At 39.9% G+C, this 16,896-nt stretch overlaps 3 protein-coding genes across 3 annotated transcripts; 2 read left to right on the forward strand and 1 right to left on the reverse strand.

Moving 5' to 3' along the window:
• Positions 1-7,857: 7,857 nt before the first annotated feature.
• On the forward strand, positions 7,858-9,428 carry LOC106177739 (uncharacterized). The gene is made up of 3 exons (XM_013560600.3): positions 7,858-8,000; positions 8,309-9,002; positions 9,283-9,428. The coding sequence occupies exons 1-2, from the start codon at positions 7,930-7,932 to the stop codon at positions 8,997-8,999; spliced, it is 762 nt and encodes a 253-aa protein (XP_013416054.2). The 5' UTR covers positions 7,858-7,929; the 3' UTR covers positions 9,000-9,002; positions 9,283-9,428.
• Positions 9,429-11,776: 2,348 nt separating this feature from the next.
• Positions 11,777-13,409, reverse strand: LOC147762322 (uncharacterized). Its single transcript, XM_087012197.1, has 3 exons — positions 13,269-13,409; positions 12,384-13,047; positions 11,777-11,919 (listed from the first exon to the last, which is right to left on the reverse strand). Exons 1-2 carry the CDS (start codon positions 13,337-13,339, stop codon positions 12,390-12,392), a joined length of 729 nt encoding a protein of 242 aa, XP_086868323.1. The 5' UTR covers positions 13,340-13,409; the 3' UTR covers positions 11,777-11,919; positions 12,384-12,389.
• A 451-nt stretch (positions 13,410-13,860) lies between these two features.
• LOC106177720 (uncharacterized) lies at positions 13,861-15,375 on the forward strand. The gene is made up of 3 exons (XM_087012196.1): positions 13,861-14,005; positions 14,315-14,987; positions 15,221-15,375. The coding sequence occupies exons 1-2, from the start codon at positions 13,902-13,904 to the stop codon at positions 14,982-14,984; spliced, it is 774 nt and encodes a 257-aa protein (XP_086868322.1). The 5' UTR covers positions 13,861-13,901; the 3' UTR covers positions 14,985-14,987; positions 15,221-15,375.
• The last annotated feature ends 1,521 nt before the right edge of the window (positions 15,376-16,896 follow it).

A 16,896-nucleotide genomic window follows, 5' to 3' on the forward strand; every position in this document is an offset into this window, starting at 1 on the left:
GCCATTTTCTTTCTGATTGTGTTTTCCACATTATTTATGGTTGACGTGATGTAACGATCTCAGATTGTCGCTGTGTTCAGGTGGTAGGTTTTCACTTCTTTATACGTTAAAATTTATAGAATTTTATGAGTAACATAAAACGCGTTTGGTGAAAAGATCGTGTTAAACAAAATTTTGGTATTTGTCATAAATTTGCAAAAAATGAGTTGTCTTAACAAAAACTGGTGCGCCTACAACCACTGTTGCTTTGCGCGTTTACTGTATCACGGGTTTCTCTAAAATGTACGTTTCAAACGGCATAATGTTGGGTCCTTTCCTTTTATATATGCCCGACTTCGGCTACTTCGTGATAGCTTCCAAATCAGAGGGATTACACCAGCTTAAAACGCCACACAAACGCTCCAGGCATCAAGTTGAGGACGGAACAGTTTCAGAACGTCACATAAATTGTCATGGTTGTGCCGAAGACCGCAAAAATGCTGCGATTGTGTTTTTGGTTGTGACTTTGTGAAAGTCTCCAACTGCGTTATGAGCGCTTTACTTGTGTACAAACATGATTGTTTTTCCAGAGTCCCGAGATAAAAAAGAGCCGAATGCATTTGCTAAGCAACCACTAATTACGCCATCTGTGGATCGCAAATTTACTCATAAGCTAGCCTGAAATTCATATCTGTGAAATATTCACAGAATATATGGCATTTTTTTTTTGTTATATCATGACTACTATAATATTTAATGTAATATAACGTTTCACTTTCAAGTGATTTTTTCCTTTGATGTGAAGTTTAAATATTCTGTCTTGGTTGGACCAATAAAATGTTTGTTTTATCAGTAGCGTTTCTTAAGTTTTCCGCTACTGCCCATGTTGGATGTCGCAGCGTAGATAATTCTTCGTAATATCTTGCCACTGCAATAAAGGAAAATGTACATGTACCAGTCCGTGTTGTAACGGATGTAAGACTTGCGAGTGGGTAATATCTAACGTATTTTTCAGATGCAAAAACAGTTAAGCGCATATTGACACGTTTCGTCTTGGCTGTCACGTATTTCACATACATGTATTACCAAAATTGGTGACACTCATTTAATTATAATAATGTTATTATTATTATTATGAGTTGCTGAGACAAGTTATGCAGTCTATTCTGGCGCAGTAGGATTCGTAGACACAGTCGTTTATGTAGAGAAGAACGTCAAGAAAAAAATTACTTTAAATGATGAAGGGTGCAACTGTTTTGAAAATGCTAAGTGTACTCAAGAAGAGCGAGTGAGGTCACGCAGGTCACGTGAGATGATCCCATTGTTCTTTGTTAAGTCACAAACTAGGTTTAGTTGTGTTCATTTGTAGGCGTGTTTTTCATAAAACTGCCGTTACAACATTTGCGTTTTTTTCTTGAAAGGATTGAGAAAAGGTCCTTTGTCTCTTTGTTTTATGTTTATTTCAAGATGCGATGAACAAAGTGGACTTTTGATTGGCTCCTTCATTTGTTAACATGTGCAGTCGCCAAATAACTAGGCGCACTGAATGCATGCGTGCGTACATGTGTGTGGTGGTGAGCGTGTTTAGTAGCTTTTTTTCTCATCTTTTTACCATGTATTTTATTACGATTTTCAAAACAAAAGATTGAATACTGCTATGGTATACAAAAAAAAAAAAAAAAAAAAAAAAAAAAAAAAAAAAAAAAAATGCACACGGACGGCACTTAAAGAAAATGACAATCTACAAACAACGTTAAGTTACAGCTTGGTGAACATCACATCAACAATGAAATAATTAATAACGAACCGTACGTAACACTGTAATGGTTATATGTAAAAAGAACGTATAAAAGTCAACAGCCTAGACAATGGTTGGGCATATGGCGAGCAAAACAAGAAGTCAAGAATAGATTTCCAGTATCTCCATTTTGCCAAGAAATATTACTACTCTTTTTTGTGAAGTACACTTTTTCTGTTTCAAATTTTGTTTTGATATAAAAAAAGAAAAGAAGGGAATTCAATTGAAGAACTTAAAGCTTCAGGGAATCCGTTTTTTATCACCAATCTAGCGTTTCATATAATTTTTGTTATGTTATATATGTATAGATAAATATGGCGCACATCTTTCCTCTCATCTCTACAAACAAAGGCAGGTTTTCTCTGACATATCATTACCAACTTTCTCATTTATAGTAGGTTGAAACCACTGTATTTTTGCAGACTATGAGTGGTTCGTCATCGGCCTAGGTTTTTTTAGTAGTTCACATCTTCATTCGTATTTTGTAGCATCGTAATTCTGTTCTATTAGTACGGGTATAGATCAAGGGCAGTGTGTCCGCACCCGACCCCTTTCCGAATGGCGGGCGGCAGCCAAACGGGAGATTTTCTGAGCATATGACGTTCAGTCATGCACGGCATTCCCATTGTTTCATTACAAAGAACAAATGACCCTTATTTGTCTGTAGATGCCCGTCACACCCTAAATTGGAGTTCGAAGATGCCATCACATCATTTTTTCGTAAATGATTATTCAAAGATGACTTAAAGCCAGGTTCAGTCATACCTGGGGGTAATAGTCTTGTTTGTAATACCCTCTAGCGTGTCCACTGGTGCCAAAGTGTTACACCCTCTAAGGGTCCATTCCCAATAAATGCATCATTCTACGTAGATCGATCCAACCCTTCGGGGACTCTCGCTAAATGCAATCAGATTAAAAGATTAACTGGCCACCTCCTGAGGTCGAGTAGAATACGGAAAAGATGGCGATTATTCGAGTACGTTAGGAGCAAGAGAAGGCGCGCCATTCAATAATTCTGATTGTATTCAGCGAGAGTCCCCGCCGAGTTGGATCAAACTACGTAGGGCGATAGTTTTATTGGGAAGGATATTCTCAGATCGGACTCGCATCCAACAATTTTAAAGAAAGATTCTTTTTTTGCCCTCTTTTTTGACCCCTTTCAAATATGGCAGAGAGCCTAGGTCGTTTTTTTATATTGATCAGAACTTTTTGCGACCAAGAGAAAGGTTCTTTCTAGCTCTCTTTCTCCCTGTTTTTTATTAAAATAAATGAAATTACATTTGATCACGGAGAACGCCGGACTCTCCTTTAAAAGCAACTGTATAAATTGTTTATCTAATTCGAACCTTTACCTTAAAGTATATTTCGAAAATATTGCACCCTAAACTTTAAATTGAGTGCTCTCAGATTCCTTAAATAGGTTACTATGTGTAAAAAAAATTGAATTCTATTTTTGATCAGAGAACCAAGTTACCCGAGCACGAGTTGTAAAATCCGAGACCTCACAATCTCGTGACGTACCCATATTTGATCCTTAACTTGGAACGACTCACGCAAACTGGTACTATTTGCTAGCAGATGTATCACAGGTCGCTGGACATGGACAGAGGCCATAAGCAGCCCGTTTATTTCGTTTAAAAAGGGTGGGTTGATAGAGAGGAGGAGTGGCAGACCCGATTTTGGAAAGAGATATCGATAAAAAAATGATATGGATTCGTCACTTAGGTCTAAACGCAGTGAAATGTTTTTACACACGCACGAAAGGTTTGCAAACTCTGTTGATTTTGTAATTTTGGCAAACTAGAATCAAAGTTCCATTTTCTGGGTCTGGTCATTTTCAATTACCGACCTTTATTGTGGTCCTCTTGGCTATTTCAAAACTCACCGGCCATCATCTTACCCCCGTCGAAACTCAAAAATATAGATATACGTTTGAAACACCATTCCTTTTTCCTGACTCGGTTTAGGTCGATCATTTTCTTCGCTTGGTTTAGGTCGGTCTTTTCATTCATTTGGTTTAAGTTGATTGGCAGGTTTCAAGTGCTCCCTGCATTTTCGCTTCACGTAAAAGTGCAATTTTTTAGCACGAAGTAGTAATCCATAATCTTAAAAGAGACATAAAGTGTCCTGAGCACTGAAACAGTCGATATAAAAAGAAACTGATGGATTTCAGACATTGAAAAATTCCGTATTCTGTACTTTCAAAACATTCGATTTCGAATCCTTTCTCTCTCTATGCAGCTACATGTAGCCCAATATTTACACCCCAAATAGCATGTAAATGATTATGTAACAAAAACATATACAAGTGTTTTTTCCCTGCTTCAAATCGTGCAGGAGGTAATTCATACCTACAGATGTGACACTCTACATCAATCTTCCTTGAGAAAAAGGGCAAGTTCTGCTGTATAATGAATTTTCCGTATTATCATTATCATTTTGTATACCCATATCATTATTCAGATAAATAAATCTCCATTATCAATTATTTCTGACGTTGTATATTTCGTGAGAGACCCCTTAATGCATTAAATTGTATGCATTTCATCATTTTACTAACTGAAATTTAACTATTTGAAATTGGGGTTGAGTTTTCATGGTTTCTATGCGTGTCTTGTCGTAAATAGCTTTGCTTTTTTCCCTTTATTTTCTTTTGGTTTAGCAAACAAAGAAAAGCTTTCACAATGATTCAGATTTAGTCACACTGATGAAATGTTAGCATGTCAATGTACCTTTAATGCACTTAAACATGATAAAATATGCTTTGTTCCATGATTTTTAAAGCAAAAAATAAGACAGGTTAGTGTGTTTAAACCAGTTTTTCGTGTAATTACTTTAGTCCGAGTTTTAATCATTTTATCTTTCTCCTTTTCTGATTTTAACCCCCATAAAAGGGAAGGGGAGGAGAACAGGTCTAAAAGATCAGTAGAACAGTTGCTAACCAGCTTCATCTTCGACGACGTTGGTCGACATATCAGCCTTTCACTTAAAATTCAAGAGTATCAACTTTTGAAAAAAAAAACACGAGAAATTTGCATCTTTATAACGAGGCCATTGGACACAAGAAAGTGAAAGTATGGAAAGTCAGCTATTTTGTTCGTAAAGAGTTCATCAAATTTCCTTTTCTCTTCTGAAAACCACCTTCTCGGCAGCCTTCATGGGCGTAAACAGCTGCGAATATCATTGGCTGTCCTTTAATATCGTTACCGCTGTTAAGAAATGTTTGAGCAATCCAGACTCCTTTCTACCACATAAAGACTGACGTAGAGAGCAATTTATTCTCATATAATTCTCATAAACCCCATGTTTGACTATATATATTGTTTAACTCAAAGTGCCTGTGCCGCTTGATTTGTCTTAGTAACAAATAAAAAAATTGGGGGATTTGGTTGCAATCAACATTTTTTGCACCAACGATTTCCATAAGCAGCATATTACAAGTTCATCAGCGTCGATTTCAGAAGGATTGTTTGTAAAAAAAAAGTATTGTGATGCATTGTCACTTGTCACGCAAGCAGAATGAGGTCACGTTTTTAGTTCTTAACTCATATTCCTCTAAAAGGAAGGTTATGTGAACGCGCAAACAAACACAAGACGAACACAAGACAACGGGTGTTTATTCCTGCTGTTCCATGTTCAAAGAGGCACACAAAAAGGGAGTAAAAGGACTACGGCCGATAGTGTTTCCGCTCGTGCATAACAACTACCTTCTACCAGAGCCAATGGGATTTGTTTTTCGCTAGATATTTCTCTGGCGGTTCACTAGCTATACATGCATATGAGCATTTTTGTTCAGTGCTGTGCCCTGCGAGGATATATGCATAGTCACTTAGACTGTATATGGAGTCACCAACCGGCCGGCATCAGGGATGGAGTTGATAATTGCCACGTGGCTTTTTAGTGCTCATTCAGGAGTGTCTTGAAAACTTTCAACAATGAATCCCTTTTCTTCGATTTGACGTAGGATGAGACATACCGGCATAGTTTTAATATATCTACAGTTCTGAAATTGCTGTATTACGTCTCCCTTGCATTACTAATATCAGCACCGTTCACTTCTGAATCTCGAGTTGATTGGACATTTGCATGCTGACGGTTGGACTGGAATTGCTCATGAACATTCAGCGAAAATACTAAGGCCATTGTTGGCGCTTTGTAAGCGGATTAAATTAGCAATAAAAACATAATATATTGCACGCATGCTATACCGTGGCCACGAGGCAGAGGCAAGTTAACGTCCATCACGTTAAGTGAGATTGCATGCGGTTAAAATTGGGCAATGACACGCTAAGTTAAAGATGGATCCAGAACCCAAAACTTCCTCTACATCAAATAATTATATTCCAAAAAATAATTGAAAAAATAAGAACAAAAAAGATCATGCTATTTGCACCGTTTGTTATGAAGGCCGAGCTAACATTATCTCAACGTTTTTGTAATGTCCACATAACTGGTTTCTACAAAAAGCTTTGTCGTTAATGAATTTTAATTAAAATCTCTACGCAAAACGTAAGTCATTATTTGAAGTTGTTTCTACGATGAAATGTGTTATTTGCTTGCAATAATTTACTTATATACATAAATAAATAAGCAAATCAGTTGAAACACGTAAGTGCACAGACAAGCAAACAATATACAAACAAGAATTAATGAATATGAAAAAGTTAAATAAATAACTATGAATAAATGCTATTTGCAACAATTGGTAAATCCCTGTAGTCACGTAAGTTTTCAGTCAGTCTAAAAAAAAAAAAAAAAAAAAAAACAACATCATCGTGTAAAATGATTATAAGTATATACTTGTTTCATCATTCCTACGTTTTGTGTATTTCATGCCCGGTCATCGCAAATATTGCAGCCCTCACGAAAAGTGAAAAGGAAAAAAATGAGCGTGCGATAGTAAATATTTAAAGGTATTCTTGTCAAGACGTAGGTGACAAATCTGCTCCTCTCCAGATCTCGTAAAAGTCAGGGGACGGTCTCTTCTTACATCTGCTAACGTCCCCGCAGTAAAATAAGAACCGTGGATGATTTTTTTTCCACTGAGGCGAAGAAAACTTTTGAACTCAAATGGGTGTGGCCATACATATACCGCGTAAATAAGCCGTTTGTTTTCTTTTACATGGGAGTTATTTGCGTTGCATGGAATATATTGTCTTTTTTCTTAACACACATTTAATAATCATGTGGCAAGGTACATGTACGTATACCCAAATATCATATGGTCCGAATGCTTACAGCTTTGTGAGGTCTTAGGCAAATCAGAGCCTTCATCTCAACTTAAATGCTTTTTCAGTTCTCAAGTTCATAATGTTTAAATTTTTTTCTCTTCCGTCTCATAACATTTCATACATATTCTCTAGTCTAGTCCGAGAACGAGTGCAAGAAGACAATTATTTCTTTGTCAAAGTCTATCCTGTAATCCAATGTACCGTTTAGTGCAAAAGACCTCTTTCATAGACCTGCATTTTCTGAACGATGGGCAATATAAAATCTTATTCATACATAAAGAATTAAAGCTTATGAACAATTACCTCAGTCCTTTTGACGCACATTTACCCCCTTCAAATAAAATAAATTAAATTAAATTAAATTATTTTTGGGGAATTGTTGCCTACTACAGTAAGGCTTTCACTAAAACTGTAATAAAGATGAAAATGGTTAAGATTCAAATGACAAATGCACTTAGACGGTGTCACGATTAACGAAGGTGGGAATTTTATCATGCCATTTATCAAGGGGGGTTTTCTGCGAACAAATGGCGATGGTGTAAATCCTATTTTGACACGACAGCCAAACCAAAGTGGGCTGGGGGTGACGTCCTCTTGGCTCCGCCCTATGCAAAACAGCCAGTCTTTTTCCAATAATTCTTCGATTCTCAGGACTCAAAATGTAAAACACAACGCAGAGTGCAGTTTGACAATTTTTAAAAAGTCAAATATTATTAATTGTAAAAGAAACAAAGTTTGCCTTCGCCGTTGAATAAATATGCAAAAACTCAGTGCTGTTTGTAAGTTGAATCGATTTGAGCGTGCGGAACCTCCGACGCTAAGAAATAATGAGCTGTGGCCTTAAGGGTCAATATATAAGGCTGTACATGCCACCCTCAGCTACAGGTACTTCTCCTCGTCGACCACTCTCAACTCTTCATCATGAAGCTGATCATCCTTGCTCTCTGCGTTGCCTACACTTGCGCCTTCGGCAAGTTCGGATATGACTTCAGGTAGGCTATGAAAAACTGAAATGGCTTCACAGCTAGGGATTTTAATGCAGATTTCTTAAGGATCAAAAATATGAGAAAACAATGCTCTGAAAACTTTTTAGAATTGTTGCCGGTTCTTTTATCATTTAAACAATTATACAGAATGTTTGGTGATGATATATTTGCATTGAGTTTAATTCTAAATGATAGGGATAAAAGCAATTAAGCAAAAAGTAAGCGCTCGATTTTTCTTATTGAAATTCGAAATTGATTAAGTTGATATACTTCAGTTAGCTTATAAGTATTTTTAACTACCGTTTTGTTTTCAGCGCTGGAGAGGCCTTGAAGGCTTCCGCCAATAACCGCGCTGCTGCCGCCGCCAACGCCGCTGCCAACGCCAGAGCTGCTGCCAACGCTGAGGCTGCTGCTGCCGCCAACGCCCAGGCTGCTGCCGCCAACGCCAAGAGAACCGCCCACGCCGCTGCTGCTGCTGCTGCTGCCGCCGAGGCTGTTGCTGCCAGCAAGGCCGCCACCGCCCAGGAGAAGGCCGCTGCCGCCGCTGCTGCTGAGGATGCCGCTGGTGCTGCTCGCGTTGCCGCCAATGAGGCCGCTGATGCCGCTACTATTGCTGAGAACACCGCTGCCCGCGCTCGTGCTGCTGCTGCTGTCGCTGCTGATGCCGCCGCCAGAGCTGCTGCCGTAGCCGGTTCCGCTGCCTCCAAGGCTGCCGCATCTGACAATGCTGCTGATGGTGCTGCGGTCGCTGCTGCTGCTGCTGCCAACGATGCTGCTGCCGCTGCCCAAAACGAAGCTGGCGTCAGAGCTGCCGTCAGAGCTAGAGCCGCCGCTGCCGCCAGAGCTGCCGCTGCCGCCAGAGCCGCCGCTGCTGCCAGAGCCGCCGCTGCCGCCAGAGCCGCTGCTGCCGCCAGAGCCGCCGCTGCCGCCAGAGCTGTCAAGGGCTACGGTGGTTACGGATACTCTGGTTACGGATACGGTGGTTACGGAAAGAATGTTTATTAAACGGTAAACATCTGCATTCGTTTCTTGTTGCTATGAATATTATTAATTTATTGAATATGACAAAAATTTAACAAATAAATAAATAAATAAATAAATAAATAAATAAATGGAAACCATTTTATAATGTACTGGCATTCAATCGTCATATGTATTTTGAGTTACGCCCATTAAAGTGGAATATGAAAAAAACATATAATATGAGTAAATATATGCACAAATGATACAACACTAGAAAATAATAGTTTGTTATATATATGATTCTTCTGTTTTGTTTTTCTTCTAGGTTTGCGGAGGGATATAAACAGTTATGGAATTCTCTTACGACCGAACATCGTCGATAGAATATACATTCTGCTGTCGTTTGCTGAATTTTGTACTTATTATAGTAGTACTGTGATAAAATAAAAATAAAAAGTATATAAAAATTTATGCAACTGTCTTTTTTTCTACCTAGTAATATTTGTCTCATCTTAATCTTTATCATTCAAACTCTGTAATTAAGCCAAGACGTCAGTCAGACGCGTTACCTTTTGTAACGTACATGAATGCTTTGAACCATATTTAAGCATCAAAGATTTGTTCATTTTCTTTCTCATTGGAATAACATCGAAAACAAAACATTTATTTATATAACTGCTTCTGTAAAATCGAAAAAACTTTTTTTCAGTACCTTTGCATTTGCTTAAAATGGAAATAAACACCATAAAATATATAATTTCAACTACATTAAAAGCTAAAAAAAATATGCAACCTAAAATTTCTTTGTTTCTCGTGAATGTTCACATTTCACTATTGAGGAGGATCTTGACACTTCTTCACGAATGTGCATGTAAATGTCAGTGGCGTATCTGGGATTCTGCTAAAGAGGGTGGGGGTGGGGGTGGAGAGGTGGAGTGGGGGGGGGGGGCACTGGTGGCGCAGGAATAACAATATATAACAGGATGATAATACACACAACAGAAAATGAGGGAATTTTACGACATAGGTAGCGCACAGGATGCCTGGTGGGGGGGGGGGGAAGTGGAGGATAATTCCAGGTGCTCAGAAAATGGTACTTGTTTGGTGTGTTTCTAGATTCACCACTGACGTAACTGTTCTATAATTTAAGTATCATGGCAGTTTCATCCCACTATTCTGTTTTTTGAATAAAAAGGCGCGTCTACCTGTGCAAGGCATGACGTCATCAAGATGCCAAATCTGTTACAAACTACCGTACATAAAACTAATCTCTCCCATCAATTGAGTACAGTTTTAATGACAGAACGGAAACTTCCACAGTTGCACAGCGCACTCCTCGTGCGACACAAATTTCATTTCAAGATCGCGTGACGCGTAAAATGATAAGCGGCGATCTTGAAAGAGATGCATGTTACTGTCGAGCTAGAGTTTTGCTGCTTGGAGGTTGATGAACACGTGTATTTCCGTTATTCTTTGGAGGATTGCCTGTCACTGTACTATTAGATCTTGTTACAATGTAGTTCATTAATTGTATATGAGACTGAAGGGGATGCGTACACTGGAAGGGCGCAGTTTATGTTGTTCCAGTCGCGGTTTCAGGGTTTAAATTTGTGAATTTTTTTGGAGGGGGGGGGGGGGGGGGGGGGCGTGCCTCGAGGCAAAAGAGGTTTTGCTTCGCTTATTTGCAAGATACTTACCTATAAGATAAATGAATAATTAAAGGTGCTTCAGAGGCACACGTAACTCCCCCGACCCGCGATCTGTTGTTTGACCCCTGTTCATATGAGCCAAGATGAAATTTTTAATGAGTCACGACATTTCTGTTTGTTTGTGAACACTTAATATAGGACACTTTGGATATAGCACATAAACACGCACTACACTAAACTGAATATTTACTATTCGAGAGAGAGAGAGAGAGAGAGAGAGAGGGAGAGAGGGGGAGAATCAATGGTTTAAAAATTTAAGTTTGAATATGCAAGGGTATCAAATATTATCTTCATATATCAAAAATAAAAAGTGAGTCTTATCGTCTATGTCAGAAATTTTTATTCAATTTACAGGTAAATTATAGTTATCTGTTCATGTCAGAGATACCATAATTCATGTACGGATTCTTTGAGAAAATTTAACAATTAGACCTAAATGCACTGTATATATCACTTTGATTTAAAGTTACCCCTACATACATGTAATTCAACATAAATCATCTTATGAATAATAAGTTAAATTTCGCTTGCTTTAGAAAGCCAACGCTACTCCTCTCTTTCTTTCTTGGTATACATTATTTTGAGAATGGTAATACATTCTTGAATATTTAGGTGGGTATCAAAGCACGCACGTAAGCCGATGCATCTAGAACGTCAGTCAACATTGGGAGAGCCATACACAGTAGAACTCGGAAACCCCAGTACCGGGAAATTTTGTTTCAGCTATTACGCGGGGATTCGAGTTAGGCAATGTTCAAATTAATTTCAGCTTATTAACAAAAAAATCTGCTCCATATGATTTGTTCAAGATAAACGATAATTGGGGGAAACACGTTACGTTGAAGAAGCGTATTTTAATAATATTTTGGTAGAAAATATTAAACATTATACATCTAAACGTATTAGGCGGGCGGGAGCTCGAGGGAAAGGGGGCGCACAGCAGCTTCGGTTAAACCATTTTAAGAAAATCCTCAGCACTCTAGTCTTTACTAAAAAATACTCCAGCGAATAAATTTCAAATATTGATGGAATACTAGCATTTCTCTCAAGTGAATTAAAGAGGTACTTTCCTGTCGGCGAATAGCACAAGTCAAAAGGAAGCCAAGATGGTACTTTTTATATTTATTTTATTTGTTTTATCAATAACACAAACATAATTTCGAACTAACGATGGTCCGCTTCGCAATGGCGGTGACCAATCGACGATGTTGCGTTGTTCGAGAATTGTCCATCACCGTGTTTTCGTACAAACCCTGAAAGTGAACAAAACAGTGAATAAATATCAAGACACTTGTCATGAAGAACATTTTTTTTTTATCTAATGATGATCCAACCACACTGGAATGATTTTGGATAACAATTTGAGGACGACAGAAATTATAAACGTTTCCAATGTTTTAACTTAGAACCCAAAGGAAATATAACTTGAAACGTTTAATCCACATTTATAGGCATTAAAGTACTTTCCGCGTGAAATAAGACATTTTGAACGTAAAGATCCGCTTATTGCTATGACGACCGAGTTGTAATACATGCATTTTGAATAGATTGATCGATTGTCACATTGTGTAATTGTAATGTTTAAAAACTTTGATATGCTTAGAACTTGGAAATCAGTTTTCTTATCTTTCGATTTTAAAAATTGACTCATGAGTATGTTTGCATTCTAAGACTTAAGCATAACAAGCGTCTGTTGAAAAACAAAAATAAAACTTACAACTTTTTATCCCTTCTTAAGGTAGCCGTAACCGTATCCGTAGCCTCTGACGGCAGCGGCGGCTCTGGCGGCAGCAGCGGCTCTGGCGGCAGCGGCGGCTCTGGCGGCAGCGGCAGCTCTGGCGGCAGCAGCGGCTCTGGCGGCAGCGGCGGCTCTAGCTCTGACGGCAGCTCTGACGCCAGCCTCGTTACGGGCGGCGGCAGCAGCGGCGCCGGCGGCAGCAGCAGCAGCGGCCTCAGCACCATCAGCAGCGTCGTCAGATGCGGCAGCCTTGGAGGCAGCGGAACCGGCTACGGCAGCAGCTCTGGCGGCGGCATCAGCAGCGACAGCAGCAGCAGCACGGGCACGGGCAGCGGTGTTCTCGGCAACGGTGGCAGCCTGAGCAGCCTCATTGGCAGCCTCACGGGCAGCAGCAGCAGCAGCCTCAGCAGCAGCGGCGGCAGCAGCCTTCTCCTGGGCGGTGGCGGCCTTGCTGGCAGCAACAGCCTCGGCGGCATTGGCAGCAGCAGCAGCGGCGTGTGCGGTTCTCTTGGCGTTGGCGGCAGCAGCCTGGGCAGCGGCGGCAGCAGCAGCCTCAGCGTCGGCAGCAGCTCTGGCGTTGGCAGCGGCGTTGGCGGCGGCAGCAGCGCGGTCGTTGGCGGCGGCCTTCACGGCCTCTCCGGCGCTAAAACACAATATTTCTGTATTTTAATATGCCATATTCGTACTAATCAAAATCATCCTATTAACCATTTAAATTCAACTTGTATTAATCTTTCAAAACATCCTTAGTTATTACTATGTAGCTATTTTCCACTTTCTCCTTTATTCAAGTTTCATCACCAACTTAAAAAAAAAAAGGAAAATCCGTTTGCGAGAGAAAAAGGCTAACTGCAGATTGCTCACCTGAAGTCATATCCGAACTTGCCGAAGGCGCAAGTGTAGGCAACACAAAGAGCAAGGATGAACAGCTTCATGGTGACGATCGGGAGACGAGAGAATACCCTGTGACAACCCTTCAGATCTTCACGCTTTTATACGCACCAGCCCGAAGAGACCAATAAATTATCTTTATTTGTTTTCGAGTCAAATGTCGCTTTTTTCTTTAAATGCGACAAGAAAAGGAAAATCTCCAGACAATACCGCAATTTTATCCGAATTATTGTTATTGGCATGCGATTGAATCAGATTTACTTGATTGAGTGAAGTGGCTTATTAATTAGAAACGAAGACCTTTTAGCGTGACACCTATGCTTTATTTGAGCAACTGCATTCACGTCACGCAATTTGTTTGTTTTTTTCTTCAGAGACTGCTTTCATGAACAGTCAAATGATCTGGTCCAACCAGCATGAAATTGAAATATGCATGCAAATCAGGAACGTGAAAAACCCATATAAATCAATTTAATTCCTAAAATTCATGTTCAAAGACGAGAAAAACAACAAAAATGGGCGTCCCAAAAAAAGCCAGATCGGCCTATAAAAGGTTGCTGGAGCTAGTAGCCAAGCACTGGTGATCAAAACCTCCACGTCTCTAACATGAAGCTCGTCATTCTTGCTCTCTGCGTGGCTGCTGCCGCTGCTGTTGGAAAGGGTCGTTATGGCCTCTATGGCTACTATGACTACCGTGGTGTCGTTGCCAAGTAAGTTAACTTATTCTTTTTCAGATTTTTTTAATCAAGTTTTGTTTAACTTTGGTGTTTCTAGAACTTATGTGAAATGGTTCATTCAAACCTTTATTTGCTATTCAGCCTTTTTTTTTTGTTTAATTTCAATATTCTGTACCGGGATTTTCATTTATTTTCTTCTCTCTCTCTCTTTGTTAAATTTAGAGGGAAATTAACTGTGAGAGAACAAGACATTTCTTTAGCCTAGTGTTAAGATGATTGAAAATGATAAACCAAGATTTCATCTCCTGTATACGGATCATGATTTCGTTTTGTATATTCCAGCGCTGCTGCCGCTAGAGTAGCCGCCGACAACCGTGCTGCTGCTGCTGGTGCCGCTGCCGGTAATGCTAGAAATGCTGCCAACGCCGATGCTGCTGCCGCTGCCAATGCTGCTGCTGCCGCTGGCGCCGCTAGAGGTGTTGCTGCCGACCGTGCCAACGTTGCTGCTGCTGCTACCGCTGCTGCTGCTGCTGCCAGAGCCGACGCCAACGACAAGGAAGCTGCTGCTCAGGCTGCTGCCGCTGCTGCCGCTGCTGCCCGTGCCGAGGCCAACGAGGCTGCCGCTGATGCCGCTGCTGCTGCCGCTGCTGCTGGCCGTGCCCGTGCTTCTGCCAACGCCGCTGGTGCTGCCTCCGCCGCCGCCGCTGACGACGCCGCTGCCAAGGCTGCCAGTGCCGCCGCCGCTGACAATGCTGCTGATGGTGCCGAGGGTGCTGCCGCCGCTGCTGCCAACCGTGCCGCCAGAGTCAGTGCTGCCGTCGACGCTAGAGCCGCTAGAGCTAGAGCCGCCATCGAGGCCGCCAGACAGGCCGCTGCTGCCAGAGCTGCCGCTGCCGCTAGAGCTGCTGAGGCCGCCAGAGCTGCCGCTGCCGCCAGAGCTGCCGAGGCCGCTGCTGCTGCCCAAGCCGCCCAGTTCAAAGGATTCGGCTACGGATACCCCAAGAAGGGTTAAATGGTAAGGCTCATTGGTTTTATATTTTAGCCCTTATTTTATAAACTGCCCTGTCTTCAAATATGTTCATATTTACTCCAGCATTTTTCCTTTAAAATATTAAGATCTGCTTCGAATTTACCCATATATTCGTTTTTACTTCAAATTCAAATTATGATAATCTACAAGACATTATATATTCTTTACTTTAAATTGGCCACTTTTAAAGATTTCATTTTCTGATTTTTTTCTTTCAGACGTTTAGCGTGTGCGGTGATGGAAACCCAGTGGACGACAAGACCAACATCGTCGTTGAACGTTGGCATTTTTCTTGAGAATGCCGATTGTCGTTTGCTGATATTTTGTGTTAGTTACACTCTATAAAAATAAAAATTAAAAAAATTATAAATTTTTTGTTTTCTTCTTTAACGTTTTCTTCTTTTATTTCATGAAGTTTTGAGATTCACTGATTCATATTAAACACGCGACAATTAATTTTTTTCAACTTTTTCATTTGAGTAAAATATCGAATTTTGAAAACATGGACAGTAATGAATTTTTCTCAAGACAAAAGAAATTAATAGCGAACTCGAATGTTTAAATGTAGTATTTAGAATAAATGAACAAATGGATGAACAAAAGAAGAAATTAACTTTGGGTAGCTATAAAAAGAATAGCGAACGCGAACACATTAAGTTTTAATGTACTATTCATTGTCAGTAACTCGCCCACTGAACCCGTTAGAGATTCGCATTAGAAAGGGTAATTGAATAGACATCTTACTCATATCTAAGCTATGGTTTAGTAATCGTGCTCACTCACTTAAAGATATAATTGAAAAATAAAAAAGATAACATTATAAAGCACAGTGCGGTCCCTGTTTTAGTTGATTTCCAATCTCTTCAATTAGTAAAGATGGGGTCAAACTGATAGGGAAGGACTACTCTATCTTATAACTGGTTTACACATATTTTATTGTTCTTAAATTTTGTACAATTGCAAACATACAAGACTTTCTGTATCCGGGCTAAATAAGTAGACAGCGAACAGTGGGGCTATTTCATATTTCTGTTTTTCTTCATTATATTTGCGTGTAGTTAACCCATGGGTATGGCATCCAGTTAACAAAATAAACCGATTCGAGGCGGGCCATTAGTTTGCTGAAGGATTCCATGTACATGCAAGAAGAATAAAAAGCAGAGACAAATCAAATAAAACGTAGCTTGGGAAATGCAATATACATTTGGCTACGTTGTGCAAATTTATTGTCTGGACGCTCTTAATGGTTTTAACACGCGATTCAGCATTAAGAAAACTTTCTTTACTGTACAATCCCATAAACCATTGCGCCTACTGTATCAAAGAGAATGAATGTAATTACTAAGATAGAAATGAAGATAGACATGGTATTAGGGAGGTGGAAATTTGAAACAGATGTTGTTTAGCCTAATGCTCACCTGATGGTATGCGTAGACATACAGACTGGTTTTTAAGTTACTGACTTCTCTGAACCTCATTATTCCCTTTCACTTAATACATGTACCCCGGTATGATGAAATCCCCCTTATCCTTCCCTCCTAGACGAATCGTGACACCCCTCCATTTCATATAAATATTTCATTTTAGAGTCTTTGTTGTAGGATACTGGAATTCAAATAAATCCCCAAAGGCAACACGTCCTGTTTATCATTTGGACATGTCTTGTTTTCCCCATGTCATTCCCTTTTTTCACACAACTCTGTCGCGTCTCCGCCGGTCGTTCTACATGTAAGTCTTATACGGGTCGTCCGGCCCATTGTCGTTAATAGGTTCAGATTTCTTAATTGATATACACCTCCACGAGTAGAGTACAATCACGGATATAGACAACTAACTTCATCGTTACAAAAATAACTAAATACTACATACATGTAACCATATGCTAGATTTGATC

The sequence above is a fragment of the Lingula anatina genome, chromosome 4, assembly GCF_051362555.1.
Source record: "Lingula anatina isolate TDL-2025a chromosome 4, LinAna3.0, whole genome shotgun sequence".
NCBI lineage: Eukaryota > Metazoa > Brachiopoda > Lingulata > Lingulida > Lingulidae > Lingula > Lingula anatina.

Bases quoted from the DNA above. Each gene is read 5' to 3' on its own strand.
- LOC106177720 (XM_087012196.1), top strand. From the start codon at position 13,902: ATGAAGCTCGTCATTCTTGCTCTCTGCGTGGCTGCTGCCGCTGCTGTT. The intron at 14,006-14,314 runs GTAAGTTAACTT...TGTATATTCCAG, and splicing joins TACCGTGGTGTCGTTGCCAA to CGCTGCTGCCGCTAGAGTAG.
- LOC147762322 (XM_087012197.1), bottom strand. From the start codon at position 13,339: ATGAAGCTGTTCATCCTTGCTCTTTGTGTTGCCTACACTTGCGCCTTC. The intron at 13,048-13,268 runs GTGAGCAATCTG...ATTGTGTTTTAG, and splicing joins AAGTTCGGATATGACTTCAG to CGCCGGAGAGGCCGTGAAGG.
- LOC106177739 (XM_013560600.3), top strand. From the start codon at position 7,930: ATGAAGCTGATCATCCTTGCTCTCTGCGTTGCCTACACTTGCGCCTTC. The intron at 8,001-8,308 runs GTAGGCTATGAA...TTTTGTTTTCAG, and splicing joins AAGTTCGGATATGACTTCAG to CGCTGGAGAGGCCTTGAAGG.